This window comes from Delphinapterus leucas, chromosome 4 (genome assembly GCF_059928025.1).
Source record: "Delphinapterus leucas isolate spDelLeu-1000000601 "Yukka" chromosome 4, BTC_Dleu_Yukka2, whole genome shotgun sequence".
Taxonomy (NCBI): domain Eukaryota; kingdom Metazoa; phylum Chordata; class Mammalia; order Artiodactyla; family Monodontidae; genus Delphinapterus; species Delphinapterus leucas.
The window spans coordinates 48,354,413-48,374,314 of NC_143132.1; the positions used below are offsets into that span (position 1 = coordinate 48,354,413).

The following is a 19,902-nucleotide window of genomic DNA, read 5'->3' on the forward strand; positions in this document are numbered from 1 at the left end:
TTATGTTAAAAAAACAAAAGACAAAATAAGCCCATATCCCTTGCAGTTATGTTTGATTCTGTCCTTAAGAATTATGCACTAAATTACTATGCAATATTTGACAAATTTCATCCATAGAATACTCAAGCAGTGCAAACCCTTTTAAGTTCAAACAGTAAAGCTATTTGCTGTTTGTCTGAAACGAAGAGTTCCTTTCAGTAGCAGACTTAGCAGGAAAGTAATTTTGAATGTAAAACCAGCTTGAGTCAGCTGTAGAATTGATTGAGTTTCAAAATTGTGAAAGACTTTTGGGAGATAATTCCTGTTTTTAAAAAGTTTGTAATTGACTAAGAGTGCAAAACACAAAAAATACTTTAGAAAAAAGTGAAAAACAGAAGGATGACAGCTCTTAATTTGGTACAGAGGATACCAAGTGAGCAATAACAGAACTTTCTGGGGCTCAAGGAGTCAGATTTTTGACCATTGAGGTACTGCTGGAATCTATAAGGAAGACAGATTCTAGCATTACAATGTGAACATTTTTTGAGTTCCTACTATGTACCAGATACTACATAGGAAAAGTAATACACACAAACCCCAAGAGATAATTATTTTCCTATTTTTCAGTTAAGAGCAATGACGCTTTTAACCATTGTACTCTTATTGTCTTTGCTTTTCCAAACTTTGTGATATGCGGATTAAAACATGCAGGGTTTTCATTTATTTATTTTAAAAACTTTTTAACATCTTTATTGGAGTACAATGTTGTGTTAGTTTCTGCTTTATAACAAAGTGAATCAGCTATACGTATACATAGGTCCCCATATCTCCTCTGCATCTTTATTCCTGTCCTGCCCCTAAGTTCTTCAGAACCTTTTTGTTTTAGATTCCATATATATGTGTTAGCATATGGTATTTGTTTTTCTGTTTGAGTTACTTCACTCTGTATGACAGGCTAGGTCTGCGTCTTTATTCCTGTCCTGCCCCTAAGTTCTTCAGAACCTTTTTTTTTTTTTTAGATTCCATATATATGTGTCAGCATATGGTATTTGTTCTTCTTTTTCTGAGTTACTTCACTCTGTATGACAGACTAGGCCCATCCACCTCACTACAAATAACTCAATTTCGTTTCTTTTTAGGGCTCAGTAATATTCCATTGTATATATGTGCCACATCTTCTTTATCCATTCATATGTCGATGGACACTTAGGTTGCTTCCATGTCCTGGCTATTGTAAATAGTGCTGCAGTGAATATTGTGGTACATGACTTTTTGAATTATGGTTTTCTCAGGGTATATGCCCATTAGTGGGACTGTTGGGTTGTATGGTAGTTCTATTTTTAGTTTTTTAAGGAACCTCCATACTGTTCTCCATAGTGGCGGTATCACTTTACATTCCCACCAACAGTGCAAGAGGGTTTCTTTTTCTCCATACCCTCTCCAGCATTTATTGCTCATAGATTTTTTTTTAATTAATTTATTTTTGGCTGTGTTGGGTCTTCGTTTCTGTGCGAGGGCTTTCTCTAGTTGCGGCAAGCGGGGGCCACTCTTCATCGCGGTGCGCGGGCCTCTCACTGTCGTGGCCTCTCTTGTTGCAGAGCACAGGCTCCAGACGCGCAGGCTCAGTAGTTGTGGCTCATGGGCCTAGTTGCTCTGCGGCATGTGGGATCTTCCCAGACCAGGGCTTGAACCCGTCTCCCCTGCATTGGCAGGCAGATTCTCAACCACTGCGCCATCAGGGAAGCCCTGTTTGTAGGTTTTTTGATGATGGCCATTCTGACCAGTGTGTGGTGATACCTCATTGTGGTTTTGATTTGCATTTCCCTAGTGATGTTGAGCATCCTTTCATGTTTATTGGCAGTCTGTATATCTTCTTTGGAGAAATGTCTATTTAGGTCTTCTGCCCATTTTTGGATTGGGTTTTTTTTTTGATATTGAGCTGCATGAGCTGCTTGTAAATTTTAGAGATTAATCCTTTGTCAGTTGCTTCGTTTGCAAATATTTTCTCCCATTCTGAGGGTTGTCTTTTGGTCTTGTTTATGGTTTCCTTTGCTGTGCAAAAGCTTTTAAGTTTCACTGGGTCCCATTTGTGTATTTTTGTTTTTGTTTCCATTTCTCTAGGAGGTAGGTCAAAAAGGACCTTGCTGTGATTTATGTCATAGAATTAAAACATTCAGGGTTTTTAGAGTGAAAAACTGCACATGAAAGCATTTTGTAAACTAATCAACTGGTAGAAAGTGCCATTATCCTTTGCAGTAAGACTGCTGATATAAAGCCACCCATCTCACTCATTTAAATAAATTGCACATACATGGGGTGCTCTGGCATAGAATATTTTCCACAGATTAAATTCTAGCTCAGAGGCCTGATGAACTTATTAAAAAAAAAAATGGTGAACTGAAAGTGGAAAAAGAAATCACAGGCACCTGGACTTGGATTCAAGCAGGCAATGCATTCCACACTCCAGGCCATTGCCAAAAAGCTCTGTGCTTTGGCCAAGTCTGATTGCTGAAATTATTTCCATGTCTTTTTATTTCACAGTTATTTACACTTCAGCTATATTTGTAGAATGGCCACAAATATTGATAAGCTACTTTGGGGGATTGTTTTTTGGTTTTTTCCCCAGTGTTTTATGATACTTGACAAGTTTTGAAGAAATCATTTTAAATTAATTAACTGCATGAGAACTAAAAGGCACATATTTTTGGCTGATTAAACAGAAAATATATAACAGAATATATTTTAAAAGGCAAAATCTTTCCCAAGAAGCACATTTTATCACAAGATTTACGACACTGTAGGTAGAAGAGAGTAATGTCTCAGAGAAAATATTGATTATACATAGGGAATAAGCATAGGATTTTAGCTGTGCAAAAATCCCATAGAGGAGAAGAAAGTTATTTAAAATAAAAAGTGCAGAATAAATAAAACTTCAAATAAAATGTTTGGAAAATAAAGTTAAGGAAATTTTACAAATACTAGAAAAAAAGTTGAAAAATGAGAGAAAATATGGAAATGAGCAGATTTTTTCAGGGAATATAAAACTAGTAGGTTCTAGAAGAGAGAGGAGTGGAAAAGGAGGGTAGAAGATTATCTTAGAAAGTTTTTAAGTGATTTCCCAGAATTGAAAAACATGGGTTTCTAGATTTAAAAGGCCTAATATTTGCCCAGCAAGGTGAAAAAAGACTAAAGCAAACAAATTGCAAAATTTCAGGGTACTGGGATAAAGACAAGATCTTAAACGTTTCTGAGAAGAAAATAGGTCCTATTCAAAGGATGCAGAACCAGAATGACGTGACATCTCAGCAGCTCTAGAAGTTAGAAAATAATGGAACAATGCTTTCAAGCGTTCATTTTATCCTACAATCTATGTTTGGCTAAACAACAGTATCAGAATAAAACATAGATATTTTCAGACACGTAAGAACTCAAAAATATTATCTTCCATAACCTTTCTTCAAGATGTGTTTCTCAAGAAATTCCAGAAAGCGAGTAAACAAGGAAGACATGGGATATAGGAATTAGGGGGATTCAACAGAGGAGAGAGGCAAAAGATGATGGTGAGGGCTTCCAGGAGATGTTGCCATAAACAAACACAGGTAACAAATAGATGACTTGAGCACTTGACCGTTTGGAGAAATAGTCAGTCTAGACATATGGATTTAATTAACAGAAGAAATAGCTAAAATAATTGGGAATGAGAGAGGCAGGACTAAGGTGGTAACATAGGAAGCTCCTGAGCTCTCCTCCCCTCACAGACACATTGAATGCACAGCTGCACATAGAGCAGTTCCCTCTGAAAGAGGTCCAGAAACTAGCTGAGCAACTCCTGTGCATTGGGGAAATGAGAGAATACCCCCATCAAAATGGGTAGCAAAGGCTGAGACACACTTGACATAAATCCCATCCCTGACACAGCACCATATAATCAGGAGGGAATCCCCAACTCCCAACTTCTTCCTGAGGAGCAAAGGGTTTGTAATCCACATCTGCATCCCAGCTTTTAAGACTCTTACCTGAGGGATGGGTCCCCTAAACATCCAGCTCTGAAAGCCAGTTGGGCTTGTGTTTATGAGACCCATAAGGATATAGCAAATCCACTTCTTCACAAGTGCATGAGCACTCACTATGGCAGAGCAAAAGGGCACAATCACCTACCTCAATATTTCTCTGAAAGGTGTGTGTTTATCTGCCAGTGTTTAAAGCTGCAACCTGAGGGTCAGGATTTTAATTTAGCAAGCTCTGGGGGCTGTGAGCCTCCCTGGAGACCAGGGGAGCCATTGGATGCTCTCCCACCTTCTCTCTCCAGCCTGCTCAAAGTTGCTAGTATCTGCCTGGAAGGAGGTTGTAAACATGTCTGTGCCCTAGTTTTTACAGCTTCCATCCAAAGGGATGCGTCCTTGGATCACCTGGCTCTGATAGCCAATGTGTTACTTAGCCATTCATGAGTCCCACAGGACTGTGGCAAAGAAGCAGTTTTTAACTAGCTGCCCCCCAGGGCTCAGCACAGAGGAAGCAGGCAAAAATGCCCATCTTCCTATCTTTCCCTGAAAGGGTTATATGCATCTTTTAAAAGCTGACACCTGAGGGTGAAGCTTTTAGTTTTAGCACATGTTTAGGGGTTGTCTGTGATCCTCCCCAGCAACAGGGAAGTTGGCATACACCTTCCCTGCCCTCTTCCTTCAGCCTGCTACAACAATAAAACCAAGCCACTAGTATTTCCCTGGAAGGGGCTTTTACAAATGGCTGACACCCCAGCTTTTGCAGCTGCTGCCCAAGGAATAGGTCTCCATATTGCCTGTCTCTGAGAGCCAGTGGACTTGTGTTCACAAATTCCACAGGACTAGCAAACAAAAAGCAGTTTTTAATAGATGCAGGAACACACTTCCCTACCCTATCTCCCTGCCCTAACTATATCCTGGGCCCAGCAGGCAAAAACAGCCATCTCCTAGTGTTTCCCTTGAGAAATGTAATATTTCCTGCCATGTCAGTAAACAAAGGATGTCACAGTCATCAGCAATTGCAGCCCTCCAATGTGAGCCCTGAGGGAACTCAGGAAGGAAAGAATACCTGCCATCTAGCAGCCATCAGACTGCAGCCACTCCCTACAGTGAGCCCTGAGGAAACTCAGGATGTAAAAACACTGGCCCCAGATAGCTGAGGTGCATATCAAAGGAATGATTTCAGTAAGCCTAGACTCTTGCATCTTCCCATACAAAGAAAAGTGCTAAATTCCTTAACTTGGGATATCTGGTTTTCTTTAACAGTAATCTTTTGATGTTCTGACTACCTGCTCTTTGTTGCAAAACTATCCTGGTTCCCCCCCTTGCCTCTGCAGAGCAGTTCTCCCAGGGTTACTTGAGATGCTGCCTCCCAGGCTTGAAGTCCTAAAAACACCCACCAAATAAAATATAACTCTCAACTTTTAGGTTGTGAATATTTTTTAAGTCAACACCCTGGAAGCGGCTTAACTACATAATTTCCCACCTGCTGCCTAGGGCCCAGCTTATAATCAGCCTGCATGTAGATGCTGACCGTGTTCCTCGCCTTTGGGACACTCATGAGTTTTGGCATACCCCCAGCTACCAGGAGCCACTAAGAACAAAGAAAGTTGCTTGGACAATCTTAGAGGTTTGAGAAACAACTACGAGCTCAGGTTGGGCTGATTCAAGAGGTTCATTTCCTACCTGAGACCATTCTATTGAGACTGGGAGAGGCAGCTGTTTTATCTAATGTGCAGAAACCAAACAGAGAATCAAGGAAAATGAAGAAACAAGAATATGTTCCAAGCAAAAGGAAAAGAAAAATCTCCAGAAACAGATCTTAATGAAATGGACAAGTGATTTACCCGATAAAGAGTTCAACATAAGTCATTAAGATGCTTACCAAGGTCAGGAGAACAATGCGTAAACAACGTACAAAGGGATAGAAAATATAAAAAAGTGCCAAACCAGAAAACACAGAGTTAAGAATATAATAATTGACCTGAAAACTTCATTAGAGGAGTTCAACAGCAGACTAGATGAGTGGAAGAAATGGTCAGTGGATGCACAGATGGGGCAGTGAAATTCATCCAATCAGAGGAGCAATGAAAAAGCTTAAGAGATGTGTGGGACACCATCAAGTGGATCAAGATATGCATTATATGAGTCCCAGAACGAGGAGAGGGAAAGAAAGGGGGTAGAAAGCTTATTCAAAGAAATAACAGCTGAAAACTTTCCTAACCAGGGTAAAGAAACAGACATCCAGATACAGGAAGGCCAGAGAGTTCCAAATGGAATCCAAAGAGGTCCACACCATGAGAACCACATTAATTTTAAGAGATCCACATTAATGATAATAAAATTGTCAATAGTTAAAGACAAGGAAAGAATCTTAAAAGCAGCAGGGGAAAAACAACTTGTTATGTACAAGGGAGCTCCCATAGCAATATCAGCAGATTTTTCAGCAGAAACTTTCAGGCCAGAAGGGACCAGCAGATATATTCAAAGTGCTGAAACTAAAAAAAAAAAGAAAAAATTCTCAGCAAAGTTGCTCTTCAGAATTGAAGGCAAGATAAAGTTTCCCAGACAAACAAAAGCTGAAAGAGTTCATCACCACTACATCAGCCTTATAAGAAATGTTAAAGAGAGTTCTTCAAACAGAAACAAAAGGATGCTAATTAGTAACAGGAAAACGAGAAAGTATAAAACTCAATGGTAAAAGTAAATACACAGTTACATTCGGAATACTCTAATGTTGAAATTGTCATGGGTAAATCACTTCTAACTCTAATATGAGAGTTAAAAGACAAAAATATTACAATAACTAACTATAATAATTTGTTAATGGGTATACAGTGTAAAAGTGTAAATTGTGGGGCTTCCCTGGTGGCACAGTGGTTGAGAGTCCGCCTGCTGATGCAGGGGATACAGGTTCGTTCCCTGGTCCAGGAGGATCCCCATGCCGCAGAGCGGCTGGGCCCGTGAGCCATGGCTGCTGAGCCTGCGCATCCGGAGCCTGTGCTCTGCAACGGGAGAGGCCACAACAGTGAGAGGCCCGCGTACCGCAAAAAAAAAAAAAAGTAAATTGTGGCATAAAAACAAAACGTGGAGAGAAGAGTGTAAAAAAGTAGAGCTTTTGTGTGTTTGAAGTTGTCATCAACTTAAAATAGACATATGACGTTTTATGTAAACCTCATGGTAACTACAAAGTAATAACCAATGATCGATATACACACAAAAAAAAGAGAACGGAATCACAGCATAACACTACAGAAATTCATCAAATCACAAAGGAAGAGAGGAAGAGAGGAGCAAAGGAATTATAAAACAACCAGAAAATAATGAAAAAAATAGCAATAGTAAGTCCATATCTATCAGTAATTATTTTAAATGTAAATGGACCAAACTCTAATTAAAAGACAGAGTGGCTGAATGGATTAAAAAACCAAGACCCATCTAATTCTCCTAAAAGAGACTGACTTCACCTTTAAGGACACACATAGACTGAAAAAGAAGGGATGGAAAAGATATTCCATGCAAATGGAAACCAAAAGACAGCAGGGATACCTATATTTATAAAAGACAAAATAGACTTTAAGCCAAAGATTGTGATAGGACACAAAGAAGGTCATTATATAATGATAAAGGGGTCAGTTCATCAAGAGGATATAACATCTGTAAACATGTACACAACATAGGAGGGCCTTAGTATATAAAGCAAATATTAACAGATCGGTGGAAGAAATAGCACTACAGTAATAACAGGGAACTTCAATGCCATGCTTTCAACAATGTATATATAGAACACCCATACAGAAAATTAATAAGGAGACACTGGACTTAACATAATGTTAAAGCAGATGGACCTAAAGGACATATAAAGAACATTCCATCCAACAGCAACAGAATACACTTTCTTCTGAAGAGCACATGAAACTTTCTTCAGGATAAGTCATCTGTTAGGCTGCAAAACAAGCCTCAATAAATTTAAGAAAATGGAAATCATATAAAGTGTATTTTCTAACCACAATGGTAAGAAAATAGAAATCAGTTAAAAGAAGAAATTGGAAATTTCACAAATATGTGGAGATTAAACAACAAACTGAACAACGAATGGGTCAAAGAAAAAAAATCAAGAGTAATCAAAATATATCTTGAGCCAAAGGAAAATGAAAAGACAACATACCAAAATTTTGGAATGCCTCAAAAGCAATTCCAAGAGGGAAATTTATAGAAATAAATGCCTACATTAAGAAAAAGTAAGATATCAAATAAGCACCCTAATTTTACACCTCAAGGAATAAGAAAAAGAAGAAAAAACTAAGCCCAAAGTTAGTAGAAGGAAGGAAATAACAAAGATCAGAGCAGAAGTAAAAGAAATAGGGACCAAAAAACAATACAAAGATCAACAAAACTAAGAGCTGTTTTTTCATAAAGATAAATAAAACTGACAAACCTTTAGCTACAGTAACTAAGAAAAAGAGCTCAAATAAAATTAGAAAATCAGAAATAAAAGGAGACATAACAACTGGTGCTACAGAAATACAAGGGATCATAAGAGACTACTATGAACAATTATACACCAACAGATTGGATAACCTAGAAAAATGTATAAATTCTTAGAAACATACAACCTACCAAGACTAAATCATGAAGAAATAGATAATTTGAATAGACTTAATTACTAGGAAGGAGATTGAGTCAGTAATCAAAAACTTCCCAACAAACAAAAGCCCAGGACCAGATGGGTTTACCAGTGAATTCTAGCAAACATTTAAAGAAGAATTAACACCAATCCTTCTCAAAGTCTTCCTATAAATTGAAGGGGAGGGGGGAACTCCCAAACTCATTTTCTGAGGCCAGCATTACGCTGATACCAAAGCAGACAAGGACACTACAAGAAAAGAAAATTATAATCCAATATTCCTGATGAAACATAGATGCAAAAATCCTCAACAAAATATTAGCAAACTGAGTTCAACAATACATTAGAAGGATCATAAACCATGATCAAGTGGGATTCATTCCAAGAATGCAAAGATGGTTCAACAGCCACAAATCAATCAATGTGATATACCATATTAACAAAATGAGGAATAAAAATCTATATAACCTATATGAACTCAATAGATTCAGAAAAAGCATTTGACAAAATTCAGCATTCTTTCTTGATAAAAACTCAACAAACTTGGTACAGAGGAAATGTACCTCAACATAATAAAGGCTTATATGACAAGCCCATTGAGCAAACATCATACTCAATGATGAAATGCTGGAAGCTTTTCCTCTAAGATCAGGAACAAGACAAGAATGCGCACTCTCACCACTTTTATTCAACATAGCACTGGAAGCTATTAGTCAAGAGAAGGAAATTAAAAGATGCCCAGATTGGAAAGGAAGAAGTAAACCTTCTATTTGCAGATGATGACATGACATTATATATAGAAAACCCTAAACGCTCCACCAAAAAGCTGCTAGAACTAATACATTTGGTAAAGTTGCAGGATACAATATTAATATATAGAAATCTGTTGGTTTTCTATATACCGAAAACAAACTATCAGAGAAATTAAGCAAACAATTTACATTTACAATAGCCTCAAAATTTACAATAGCCTCGAAAATAATAAAATACTTAGGAATAATTTTAAGGAGATGAAAGATCTGTACACTAAAACCTTTAAGACATTGATGAAAGAAATTGAAGAAACAACAAATAAAATGAAAGATATTCCACATTCATGGATTGAAAGGATTAATATTGTTAAACTGTCAGTACTACCCCAAGTGATCTACAGTTTCAATGCAATCCATATCAAAATTCCAATGGCAATTTTCACAGAAATAGACAAAACATTTCTAAGACTCATATGGAATCACAAAAAGACCCTAAGTAGGCAAAGCTGGAGGCCTCACATGTCCTGATTTCAAACTATATTACAAAGCAATAATAATCAAAACAGTATGGTATGGGCATAAAAAAAGACACATAGATCAATGGAACAGAATAGAGAGCCCATACATAAACCTACATGTATATGGTCAATTAATTTATGACAAAGGAGCCAAGGATTCACAACGGGGAAAGGCTATTCCCTTGAATAAATGGTGTTGGGAAAACTGGATAGCCACATGCAAAAGAATGAAGCTGGACTCCTATTGTATACCATACCTAAAAATCAACTCAAAATGGTTCAAAGACTTGAACACGAAACCTGAAATCGTAAAACTCCTCAAAGAAAAAATAGGTGATAAGCTCCTTGATATCAGTCTTGGCAATAATTTTTGGATCTGACTCCAAAAGCAAAGGCAACAAAAGCAAAAATAAATAAGTGGGACTACATCAAACTGAAAATCTTCTGCACAGCAAAAGGAAACATCAACAAAATGAAAAGGCAACCTATAGAACGGGAGAAAATATTTGCAAATCATATATCTGATGAGTGGTTAATATCCAAAATATATAAAGAACTCACAGAACTCAATAGCAAAAAAGCAAATAACCCAATTAAGAAATGGGCAAAGGACCTGAAAAGACACTTTTCAAAAGAAGACATACAAATAGCCAATAGGTACATGAAAGAATGCTCAACATCATTAATCATCAGAGAAATGGAAATCAAAACCCCAATGAGATATTACCTCACACCTGTTAGGATGTCTATTATCCAAAAGACAAGAGATAGCAAATGCTGGTGTGAGGATGTGGAGTAAAGGGAACCCTTGTGCACTGCTGGTAGGAATGTAAGCTGGCACAGTCACTCTGGGGAACAATATGGAGGTTCCTCAAGAAATTAAAAATAGAACTACCATATGACCCAGTAATCCCACCTCTGGGTGTATATCCAAGGAAATGAAATCATTATCTTGAAAAGGTATCTGTACTCCCATGTTCATAGCAGCATTATTCACTCTAGGCAAGGTATGGAAACAACTTAAGTGTCCATTGATAGAAGAATCGATAAAGAAATTATGATGTGTATACACACACACACACACACACACATACATACAGTTGACCCTTGAACAATGTGGAGGGTTACAGGTGCCAACCCCCCAAGCAGGTGAAAATCTGAGTATTGCTATCTCTGCCTCAAAAATGGAGGAATTAATAAATGACTCACCCAAGGGCAAGAAGCTGAAATAGTTTGGATAGAATCAGGACTCAAACCCTAATTCTTTTGATTCTGCATATTATGATCTCTAATCAAACACAAACTTTAGTCAAAGATCTGTAAAATGAAAATATAGGTACTGTATTTATTGAAAAAAATCCACATGTAAGTGGACCCATGCAGTTCAAACCTATGTTGTGCAAGGGTCAACTGTATGTATGTATGTGTATACACACACACACAATGGAGTGTTATTCAGCCTTAAAAATGAAGTAAATCCTGTCATTTGCGATAACATGAATGAAACTGGAGGGCATTATGCTAAGTGAAATAAGCCAGGCAGAGAAAGACAAAGAGTTCATGGTATCACTTATATGTGGATCTTTAAAAAAAAACGTCAAACTCATAGAAACGGAGAGAGTAGAAAAGTGACTGCAAGGGCTGGGGTAAATAGACGCTGGTAAAAGGGTACCAACTTCAGTTGTAAGATGAATAGGATCTGAGGAGCTAATGAATAACATGGTGACTATAGTTGAAACACTGTACTGTATAATTGAAATTTGCCAAGAGATTATAATTTAAATGTTCTCACCAATTAAAAAATAGTAAATATATGATGTAATAGATATATTAATTCAGGGGGAATCCTTTCATAATGTATATGTATATCAAGTCACGTTGTACGCTTTAAGTATCTTATAATTTTTTTCATCAATTATACCTTAATAAAGCTGAAAAAAGAAGAAAATTATTGAAAATTGTTGCTTCTGGCAAATGGAATTTAGGAATAGGAACGAACTGCTTTGTAGTATTTGAGCTTTAAAACCATGTACATGTTCTTCTGATAAAAATGAAAATTAAATTTAAAAAGCTATTTCTAAGACCTACTTCATCAAAATGAATATCTAGGTGGAGTACAGCCCAGGTGACAGCTGCAGTCAAGCCTTTGGGTCTTGTAGAGGACAAGCCAAATGAATAACACCCCTGGCAGAAGCCATGCCTGGTTTTGCCCAGATAGGTATGGATCCAAACAAAAACAATTTTCCCGACTGCCCTATCAGAAAGCAGCATGGCTCTGTGGTTAAGGCCATGGGTTTTGGAGCCAGAAAGAGTTGGGTTCACAGCTGCACTAATGTGTAACTTTAAGGTAAGTAACTTAATCTCTCTGAGCCTCAATTTCCTCAAGTATAAAGATGAGGATAATAATGGTATTTGTGAGGATACTATCAATTATAGTAATTATAACCTCATAAGGGTATAAAAGTATCTGTGAGTTTCTTATGAGGATTAAATGAGATGATACATGTAAAAGCAAGGTACCAGGCACATAGTAAGTCATTATAAATATTCTCTAGTATTATATCTCTAAAAAATTATTTTAAAGGTGCTTCTATTCTTGGGGAATTTGACACACACTGCCATAGAACTCTCAAGGCAGAACTGTTCTATGTCCACATACTTGCTTTTGTGTTTGTAAAGGTTATAAGAAGGGCATCTGTGGTTCATGGGCAAAACTGACAGAGATAGGGAAGCTCCAACCTGTGGGATCTAGCCTGAGGTAAACCTCCAGGTCTGGCTAGGGCAGACACTTCTCCCCGCCTCCCCTTCCTTTGCTCCTCCCTATAACGATTTTCCTCTATTTTTACCCATAACATACAGCTGAAGTATAGTTTTCATTACTTGATAAACTTAACAAAAGCTCATAAACCTCAGGCAACCACTTTTTATATAGAAAGGCCCCCCCGTAGCTCTTTGTTGGTTTGAATTGTTTTGTTAGCTGATTGGCCCCTAGTGTCATCTTGAAATATTTGGGCCCCATTCAGGTTGGTTTTCAGTCAGAGGGAAAGAAAGGGAAGAGGGGAAAAAGAAAAAATAAAAAAAGAGTAAAGAGCAGTGGGATAGGGAAATCAAATCAGTCAGTTCTCCAAGGACACTGCAGGGTTATGGAAAGCATTTCTGGATACCTGCCATGTGCAGGCATTGTGCTGGCCTGGGAATACAGATGAGAAGCAAAGGGCAGAGCTGCGGAGATACTTCGAGGACAAAATAAGCCTAAATCGGACAGAAGAGAGAGGAGCCGGGCATCAGCAGGCATCAGGGATAATTAATTAGCTGCCCAGTAGGTCCTTAGGGACATTTCTTTTCTCTCCCATTTCTGTGGGGGGACACACAAATTCCAGATCTGGGCTGCACTCTAATTCTGTAGTGTTGCTATGAGTATCTCGCACCCCCTCCCTAGATACTGAGGAGCTCAAAGTGAAAAGGAATAAAAAGCAGCAGCATAGCACAGGGAGATCAGCTCGATGCTATGACCACCTAGAGGGGTGGGATACGGAGGGTGGGAGGGAGACGCAAGAGGGAGGGGTTATGGGGACATAGGTATACATAGAGCTGATTCACTTTGTTATACAGCAGAAGCTAACACAACAATGTAAGGCAATTATACTCCAATAAAGATGTTAAAAGAAAAGAATATGGCGATATGAAAAGAAGAATTGCTCTTTTTAGAGACTAGTGGAGTTCCGTGCTCTTAGCTGTTCTTCTGCCTGATGAAAAGTTGCAAACCTGAGCAATCAACTCAATTTCTTCCTTCTTTAATGAGGAAGCAATTATTCTGCTGCTGCTCAGACCTACAATAAAACTAAATAAAATGCCCAATGCTCTGGCAGCTTATTTTATTCCTTTCTACAAAGCCGATGAGAAGAGATATTGTAAGTTAATACAGACTGCAGAGACCAGAATTTCACAAAAACCATATGAATAAGGGCATAATGGCCATTCCACATACCTGGTTTGTTCAATCAGATTTACAGTATACAAGAAGTTGCTGCCTCTATTCCAGTTTATTTTTAGTGCCAAGGTTTTATTAAGTCAAACAACATAAACCAACGGTCCCAAACTATCTTTGCTGTCAGCTACAGGAAACTTTGGTAGGTTTTAGTCTTAGAGGAAGAACTGTTCTCCAGAATCCTCCTAAACCACAGACAACAGTTGAAGTACTTGAGCAGGTTAAGTAAACTTGATTTATCTTAATTCTCAGACAGAGTGCCTTTTCCATAGGAAATCGCTAGACCACATGTATGTCTAGCACACAAAGTGGATTCTTCAGTTTTTTAGCCAAGCAAGGAGACACATGGTCTCAAAAAATTTGTCTGAAAACAAATCACAGACCACAGACATCGATTCAAAGCAAAAATGGTTTAACAGGACAATTCTACTTGCTGTAAGATGGACCTAGGTTTTGGTTTTATTTTCAGTTCCAGTTTTCCCACTGATTCTGTGCATGGCTTCAGATAGCATAAGATTACATCATTTTAGAGCTGGGAGAGATTTCAAGATCAATTAGTCCACACTTTGTGTCCTTTTAAGCAGTGGTGCAACACAATTTTTTAAGCCATATACTTTATCATTTCTTCCATTCACAGAACTAAATATAATCATAGTGGCCTTTGCAAACAAAGTAGTTGGCTCCGGACAGGAGAGGCTCTTCTTAATATTTTTCTTTTAGTTCAACAAGAGCCACACAATGAGGTTTCATGGGGAAAAAAATTAAGTGGAAAATAAATATTGGAGAGTGGCCTAGATGGGTACTGATTCAGTGGACACTAACATCTCTACATTTTCTTTGTATTTTAGGGGCGGGGGTGAGAGAGGGATCCTCCAAAGAATGTGATAGAGTTGTGCCACAGCCTCTTGCCTCTGTTAACAGATCTCCTGCTTCACCTGACTAAAACAGCTCTGGCTGCCCACAAACAGCCCCTCTTCCCTGCGTACATCTATCACCCCAGCTGCAAGAAGCCGTCAGCAAGGCCGGGCCTGTCCCTGCTGTGCCGCCCTGGGAGCTGCACCCAGGTTCCTCAGGGCAGCCAAGCGGCTCCATTTTCTAGAGACAGAAACATCTCACACCAGGTGTGCAGCTGAACTCTCCCAGCAGCAAGACACCTGCTGGATGGTCCCATACTGTGGGTTATTTTTTGAGCTTCTGCAGAGTAAATAAAACTTGGCTAAGTCGTTAAAAATGGGCAAGGAGATGGTAGCATCATTGACTGTCTTTTTGATTCTAGAATAGTGTGTGAACACTTAGAATTTTTATCCCCAAAAGCCCTGTAGATCTATTTTCTCTGCCTTGATTCTCCTGGATGTTCTAACACCAAGCTCTACTCCACCTATGTCACTGTGTAACGATTAGCCAGTAATTATCACCTGTTTTTAGAGCTCCTGTTTTTTAGTCAGGACAAATGATGGAAAATGCGACTAAAATAAATTTTTTATATGTGTCTCCTAGAATTGGAAAAAAGCTAGATATTCTTTCAGAAGTTATTATCTTCCAGCTTTTCAAACAGGGAATTCCAGAACCTCATGGGGGAATTTTAACAGCTATAATTCAAAGTTTGCTTATTTAGGGAGTTTACTATGTATTTTGACTCAAAATTTTCCTCAGGTAATGAAATGTGACTGAAGTCATTCTTTATAGCTAATAAAAACCACCTGCTAACTGCATCCTGTACATACTTCCTTTTTATTTTACAGGGAGTCTTTTATTAACATTAATCTTGGATCATGGTTGGGGTAGAGAAGATACAACAGAAAGGAACGTTGCCTTAACAACGTAAGACAGTATGAAAAAAGCTTGCATCAAAAGAGCCAACAAACCTACATTGGGGAACTCGTAGTTTTATTATACTTGCTGTAGGCTTGCTGTCAGTAGTAACTTTGAAGACTACTTATATTTCACCTAAGTTGTGCACGTGGATTTCACATGGAATACTACCGTTCTTTCTTTTCTTGCCGGCCTGCTTCATGCTATCCTATCCTTTACTGTCAAGTTCTTGTCTCAAGTATTCCACGAGGCTTTCTCTCCTCTTCTAAATTGCAGAACCTGGGTGTAAGTCCTACATCGGCATGTTCTTTTATTCTATGTTATGATGTTTCATGGGTGTTAGTTTTGTTTCCTCAGGTAACTTTAGGCTCAGAAATCTCAAAGTAAATGAAATGATTTGACTTCACTTTATTCTTCCTTGGTTATTTGACCAATAGGGGTTTCAACACATAATTTTAATATTTCAGCTCAAAACGTTTTTGCCCATTAGATAGACAGATTAATCTCCATCATACCTCTGACAGTGCAGAATATATTTACAAGCTCAGTGGGGGCTGGGATCTACTGAACTACTAGACCACCACAAAGTTTCCCATGGCATAGACTAAATAATTTTCATTAGAAAATTTACATCCATGTATGTTATATTTGTCCCCAGTGTGAGAATGTTCTTTACTTCAAACTACTGATATACAACTTTTAAATCATGACCCATTAGGGACGATCAATATAATCCTGGTCAAATCACATTTATGAACATTAACAGTCTTTATATCTAAATGGATTTCATTTAATTGTGCCAAACTAAAAATAACATTAAATAAGCCACATACAGACATGCATAGTGGCCCCAAATTTATGCCAAGTTGTAAAACTTGGCATGGAGTTCTGATTACAGGGATTCCTAATCTTAGTTTAATACTGCTTTTTCTAAAGACAAATCCAGAAAGGGCTTCCTTTGGGCTTTGCTCGTCTTGGGATAAGAATAGGTTGCAGGGGTCCTCCTTAGAAGGTACACTGATGACAGACAGCAGAGACAAGCAAGACACATAGGAGGAGGGTGGGATAAAGAGGACAAGGTTGTAGCTGAGTCCAAAACAATTACAACCAGAAGCTAGATGTGAACCCCATGACCTGATCGGTCGTGTGATTCCAGAATGAAATCCAGCTCAGCCCAAAGGCACGTTTCTCTTATGTACCTATTTGACAAATTAGGTCAGATGCCAGAATGGTACTCATGAAAGAAATTAACAAAAAGTTCTTTTAGTTAGATTTGTTCTACCAACTGCTATTCGTTATAAGTAGCTCTAGTATCAAAAGTGATTATTCCAACTAAATGAAAGTCAGAATGAAAATGAAAGTCAGAGCAAGGCACTCCCCAGTTACCATCCTTTAGGGTCTCCCCATCACTTGACCATGTTTCTTGATCTGGCACAGAAGGCCCTCCCTAACTTGGCTTCTGCTTCTCTCGGCTTCTACGGCTTCTGTCCACTTTTCGCCCCTCACACTGGTGAAAACAGCCCGTTATTCACCACACACAACCGTGTCATTTCGGGCCACTGCTCTGACATGTGCTATCCTCCCTGACATTCCTTTCTCTTAACAGTCACTTAGCTGGGTCCAGCCTACTCCTCCTTCACGCCTCAGCCTAGGGGTCACCTCCCCCAGGAAGTTTTTCCTAATTTCCCCACACTTTGCGATGTGCCGCCCACTCTGGGCTTCTGTCGCCCCTGGTGCAGACTTCTACCAGAACTCTCACCACTTTGTGTAGAATAATCGGTCATTAGCGACCTACCCCACTAGCCTCGAGCTCCTCAAGGGCAGGTACCATGCTTACTCCTGTTTGTAGGCACAACACCAAGCACAGGGCTGAGCACATTGTTGGCACTCAGTAAATGTTAGCTGAATGCAGACCCCAACCTTTTACCAACAAATCAGGTTTAAAATGTCACTGGCATTATTCTACCTCTGATTATGAGCTAATAGGTGCACTGTGAAATCCGAGAACAGCCTGATTCAGAAAAGGAATACAATGAACATTTAGAAATTGGATGCCCTTCAATGTACGTTCTGCGTACTACACAGCTCACTTTTTCTTAAGTGGAATAAAAAGCAAGAAACTGCAGAGAAAAGCCAAGTTTTGTAAGCCCAAATCCACCTATTAAAAAGTCCAAATTAAATGACCTTTTCTCTTTTACTCTTTCCTTAAAATAAATTATAGGCTCTCTCCCTGTTAATCTTGCTAAGGAAACAGATCCAAGATCATCAAATGGGCTTTTACTGAAATATATGCTTATTTTGGCTAACTTAATACCTTCAAGAAAATTAGCAGTTGCAAAATTCTCCATATTACAATTCAGAGAACTTAAAAGAAGAAAACATGCACTGCTGGAATAGTGTTGTTTTTGCTGTATAGGACTACAGTTTACCATCTATAATGAATTAGATACTTCCTTTTCTCCTGAAAAGATTAGAAAAGTCTCCCTGCTGTCAGAGCCCAAAGAGGCTCTTCTGGGTGTCACAATCAATACCCAATTCAATTCAGTCACATGACAATGAAAGATACAAGAAATAAAACATGAAAAAAAAAAATCTCTGATGCTGAAGTTCCAGTCTTCACCTCCACTGATCTTTTTCAACACTGAGGAACTTTATCAAGTTATGAAATACTCAATCTGGAAAAACTCCTGATTGTGTGAAAATTGATCTATGTTGCTTGGGATACTATAACTTAAGATGTCAGGGGTGTTTTTGTTTTGTTTTATACTGAAAGTATAGACAGTTTATCAGACAATGTTTTGGAGCTTGAAGGAAGAAATCGATTTTTCACAGAGAGTGAAATTTAGTCCAGAAATGAATTTAGCACATTGGCTTTATCATGGAAATGCTTGGCTGTATCCATTTGAGAATCTCCTTGAGCAATACATTTGATAATTTAGCCATGTAGAACAAAACAAAAACAAAAAACCCCTTCCCAACTACATTTCTAGAAATGCCTAAGGCCCTTATTTTTCTTGAAATAATAAAATGAACTGATAAAATATTAGGTATTTTAGATTTAAAAAGGAATCACAAAACTATACAGCAAGATAAACAACCTCGTATCAGTGTGTAGTAAGGAATGCCAAGAAAAGTTGTTTATTATTGAACAGCTGTTAATATTCTATATGTCCATTTTCAAAAATCTATTCTCATTGGTCTATATTAAAAAGACCCAAAAGCAAAGGGTTACTGTGTCTGGGACTAGTCTGTAGCTATACTAAGCATTAACTATTACAAACTTTCACCTACATTTGTCACATGGCTTTTGTTTCCTTGCCCTCTCCTTCCAGCATGCCAGGCAACTTCTTCTGTGCTTCAAATCTAGTTTACACCATCCACACTCCAGTTGTCTCTGGTCTATAGACTTTTCCTCCTCTAAATTTTGGTATTTAATATCAATGTTTGATATTAATGGCCTTCTATCTTTCAATGTTCCCAGCTATACTGTTAACTTACAAGACCATCTTGTCAGCTCTTGTATCCCTACCAATAACTTGCATATTTGTAAACCATGACTCTAGGGGTATCTAGTGCTGTGTATGGAAAGCCAAAGAATGAAATGCAAACTAGACCTTCCCTTAAGATAGAGAAGGATGATGTCATTTTACTCCTTTGTTATGATTTTTGCACTCTCAGAATTCACCTGTAATAGCACTGGTGGCTCACCTTGTGTCTGGTTTTAGATTTTCTACTGTGGAGAAGGTTTGATTTGTAGTTTGAATGGACTTGTTCTTCCCACTGAATGACCCATTTTCTCTGGATATAACTTCATATTCTGAAAAGCAAAAAAAGCCAACAGATACTTGTCTTTATGCTCTGGTGAACTGAATGTTCTCGAAGCTAACTGCATAACAGATTCAACTCTCATAAAAGTGAGCAACAAGATTGCAGGTCTAGAGACGTATTGATCATACACATTAGCAACTTCCAAATGGGGACTGTCAGAGGATGATGAAGGTCCCAAAGCATTTGGGAAGTTGCTCATTGACCATTTCTGTTTTCTCTTTACCAGAGCAGCAAAGGTCTGGTAACTGTGAAGACTGTTGATGCTCCTATGGTAGCATTGGTTATGGATAACCTATGATTTTGTTAGGTAAGTCGGATCGTCTGCCATTGCTGGAAAGCCCAGTGTGGCTTTGTAAAAAACATTGTATGAGGAGCAGTGTTTCAGTAGAAGCACATT

General features: G+C 38.3%; 1 protein-coding gene across 1 annotated transcript in view; it reads right to left on the minus strand.

Annotated features, from left to right (window-relative positions):
- ABI3BP (ABI family member 3 binding protein) overlaps window positions 1-19,902 on the minus strand; it is a 261,606-nt gene that overhangs the window by 6,685 nt on the left and 235,019 nt on the right. The window contains exon 62 of the mRNA XM_089910463.1: window positions 19,386-19,494. Coding sequence (XP_089766589.1) covers window positions 19,386-19,494 — 109 coding nt within the window. The remainder of the gene's footprint in view (window positions 1-19,385; window positions 19,495-19,902) is intronic.